Here is a 3,800-nt window from a genome sequence, read left to right on the forward strand (position 1 = left end):
TCAACTACATATTTTTATTTTTTAACAATTACACAGAATCGTCCTTTTATAATTCCAGTGACGCAACCGCATCTTTTGGTACCGATTTAATTAATAGTCATTAAATGAATTTGTCATTTCTCTCTCTCTCTTTTGGACCTCATTTCTAATTGATTGAAAATTTTATCCGTTATCCATTGCATCTACGTCTGTTACGTGTTAGTCAATCATTGGAAACTTTTCTTGGTAATTATTTGATAATATTTTATATTTATAAAATTTATGATGTTCTGCTTATTTACATTTAATACAAATAAATAAATTAATTACAATCGCTTAAAAAGACCTTCGCATTATTACCAACTAACAGTTTATATTCAAACAGACAAACTGAATTATTGCAAAATAATTCCTGAAGTACAGTTTAATACTTAAAATATATATAGATACTTTATTGAATATTACATAAGTCGAGATCATTTATTTTACACAAATTATATAAACAAACATTATTTGTTTAAAGGTGGCGCGGCGCTGTTAACAGAATTCAAGTGGACTTAATATTTACTTATTGCATAAATAATTAAATTTGATTCAGAATAATAACATTAATTCTAAAAGATTTTATTTTGAATATTGTCAAAGTAAATTAAACCCTTTAACAACAAATTAAACAGAGATTTTAACGAATGTTTTTAAAAGTTTAACCAATAGATTATATCCTCGCCAGCGACAACATCTTTAAACTTTATAAGGACTGTAAAGTGATTTCCGGCAATGGGCATGACTTACAACATAGGCTTCTCGTCTCAGTCATGAAACTACTCAAACCTATAAAAACACACATCGGCAGAAAAGACAGTATTAAGTGGAATGAACTGCACTCTGTCAAGGGCTCACCGCTTCTATAATGGGCCCACGCCTATATGAAAGATGACATTGAGACCGACAAATCAGCTAACCAGATGCGGTCTGATTTCGAAAGACTATGTTTGGAAAGGGCAAAAGCGATCCTGGGTATTTCACGTGGAGCACTGCGCGTAAGTAAAGCAACGTCCTGGTGGAATGAAACTGCACAACACATAATAAAGTCAAAGAGAGAGTCATTTAAAGCATGGCAGAAATCGGGTTTGGAAGAAGACCACCTGCTGTATAAGAATCTTAAAGAGATAGCTAAATCTGCTGTAGCACAATCCATGGCAAAATCTAGAGAAGATTTTTATGATAGATTGGAAAAAGCCGAGGATGAGAACTCTATCTACAAAATAGCCCGACAACGCCATAGGTCTAGTCTCCATATTAAATGTAACAAATACATCAAAAATTCCCAGGGTGTTTTGCTAACGGCGAACAAGGATATAAACATAAGATGGAAGGAATACTACGAACAACTAATGAACGAGGAGTTTTCGAGTCAAAAAATTCCCCATATGCCACCTGTTGAAGGGCTTATAAAATCTATATTAGAGGAGGAGGTGAGCAAGGCCATTTCAAAAATGAAATACCATTAGACCACTGGTCCCGACCAGATACCAGCAGATCTCTTGAAGAAGCTGAAAGAATCTGCAACACCCTGGCTCACCAAGCTTTTTAACGCTATTATTAAAGATGCCAAGATCCCTGAATCCTGGCGTAACAGCATTCTATCACCAATATATAAACAAAAAGGGGACATTGCGAATTGCGGAAACTACAGGGGTATAAAACTCACATCACACACACTGAAACTGTTTGAAAGAATCATCGCTGCACGCATAAATGACTGTACCCGTATAACTGAGAACCAATACGGCTTCACGCCTGGCAAATCTACCATCGATGCAATTCAGTTAATTAGAGTTGTGATGGAGAAACATTGCTCAAACAATGAAAATCTGTATCTCCTGTTCATCGACCTAGAAAAGGCTTTCGAAAGAGTACCCAGAAATCTAGTTTGGCAGGCTATGAGAGCTCAAAACATCCCGGAATATTATGTGATACTAATACAAGATATGTACATATACACCAAAACGCGCGTCAAAAGCCCAGCGGATCTTGGCGAGCCCTTCTACGTAAATATAGGAGTACATCAGGGATCTTCCTTGATGTACTGTTGATGCCCATTGCTATTTAACCTGCACATAGACTATATCACGCGAGGCATACAAAAGCCAGCACCAGAGTGTATTCTTTACGCAGACGATATAGTCCTAGTCTGGTGGTGACACAAATAGAAAACCATGGGCTACGCATTAGTCGAAGTAAGACCGAATATTTTGAATGTGACTATGGAGGGACAGAAGAGACGGGATGTAATATTTACATAGACAACCGTGCACTACCCAAAGTAGACAACTTCAAATATCTTGGATCTGTGCTTACTACTGATGCAAATATCGATAAGGACGTGGACCACCGCATTAAAACCGTCTGGATAAAATGGAAATCGCTTCATTATCGTAAAGGGAAAAGTGTACAAAACGGTAGTACGCCCATCCATGATCTATGGGGCAGAGTGTTGGACCATTAAAAAGACACACGAACAACAACTACATACAAGCGAGATGAAAATGCTTAGATGGGCGGGAGGAATCACCCGGCTGGAAAAAAGTAAGGAATGAGTATGTCAGGGGATCGTTCAAGGTAACACCAATTGTGGAAAAATTGAAGGAATGTCGCGCTGGTACGGCCATATCCTGAGACGTAACGATGATCATCCTATCAAGAAAGCCTTAAATGTCTCGGACCCACCACGGGGAAGAGGGCGACCGCCCGCAACCTGGTGGTCAAACATACAAAAAGAGGATCAGAAAGAGAATCTGAGTACACAGACAATCCAGAACAGAGCTCTCTGGCGCAGATGTACAAGGGGACCCGACCCCAGCTGAACTGGGAAGAGAGTTTGAACAAAGAAGAAGAATATAAGTATATTTCCGGGTTGTGGTTCCTTTTTGTATATGAAATAACCCATCAATTAGTAAAATTAAAAAGGAACCACATACATGTTTTCGTAATTATCTAGAAATTTGTAGTGTAAATTTACATACACATATATTTAAATAAGCAATTAATAAATTTATGACAATAAGATATTTTTTTAATGAAGCTGCACGTTTCAAAACCTTCAATATGTCAGAAATGTGTTTTTGTCGAGTGATTCCTTTTTACATAAATATCGACAGTTTTAGTACAATAAAATAATAAGTGTTACTAGGTGTATAAAATTAGTTACAGAAAGTTTTTATTATTTTATTTTTATGCTCTTATGTTTAAAAGTTTATGTTTGGGCGGGAGGAATAACCTGGCTGGCCAAAGTAAGGAATGAGTATGTCAGCGGATCCTTCAAAGTAACATCAATTGTTGAAAAACTGAAGGAGTGTCGACCGCAATGGTACGGTTACTTCCTGAGACGTGACGATGACGATCCGATCAAGAAAGCTTTAAATATCCCGGACAGACCGCGGGGAAGAGGACGACCGCCCGTAATCTGATGGTCAAACGTGCAAAAAGTTTTGGGTATCTCGTAATTGCCCCATGGCTGGGTTATCTGCTCTTAATAACAGTTTATACCACCACGCTGATAGATGTGGCTGTGCATTTGTATATGAGGCTTATTTTCACCCAATACGGAAGTTTCCCAACGACGTTTTCCTTCAACACCACGCAAAAGTAGTTACAAACACTAGAATATGAAAATTAGTGATACTTGCTCAGATCTGCACTTCAGTTAAAATCCACGCATTCTATCCACTGAGCTATCTCAGCTAGAAAATACTATATTATACTCTGTTTCAAACATAAAGCAGAATAGCCTCACCGATTACAAAGTTAAACCAAATACC

The 3,800-nt window shown here is 37.5% G+C and overlaps 1 protein-coding gene across 1 annotated transcript; it reads left to right on the forward strand.

The window, feature by feature from the left end:
* The first annotated feature begins 905 nt into the window (after positions 1–905).
* On the forward strand, positions 906–3,449 carry LOC126773499 (uncharacterized). Its single transcript, XM_050494449.1, has 4 exons — positions 906–1,019; positions 1,311–1,454; positions 1,509–1,611; positions 3,235–3,449. The coding sequence occupies exons 1-4, from the start codon at positions 906–908 to the stop codon at positions 3,447–3,449; spliced, it is 576 nt and encodes a 191-aa protein (XP_050350406.1).
* Positions 3,450–3,800: the final 351 nt, after the last annotated feature.

This window comes from Nymphalis io, chromosome 14 (assembly GCF_905147045.1).
Source record: "Nymphalis io chromosome 14, ilAglIoxx1.1, whole genome shotgun sequence".
Taxonomy (NCBI): domain Eukaryota; kingdom Metazoa; phylum Arthropoda; class Insecta; order Lepidoptera; family Nymphalidae; genus Nymphalis; species Nymphalis io.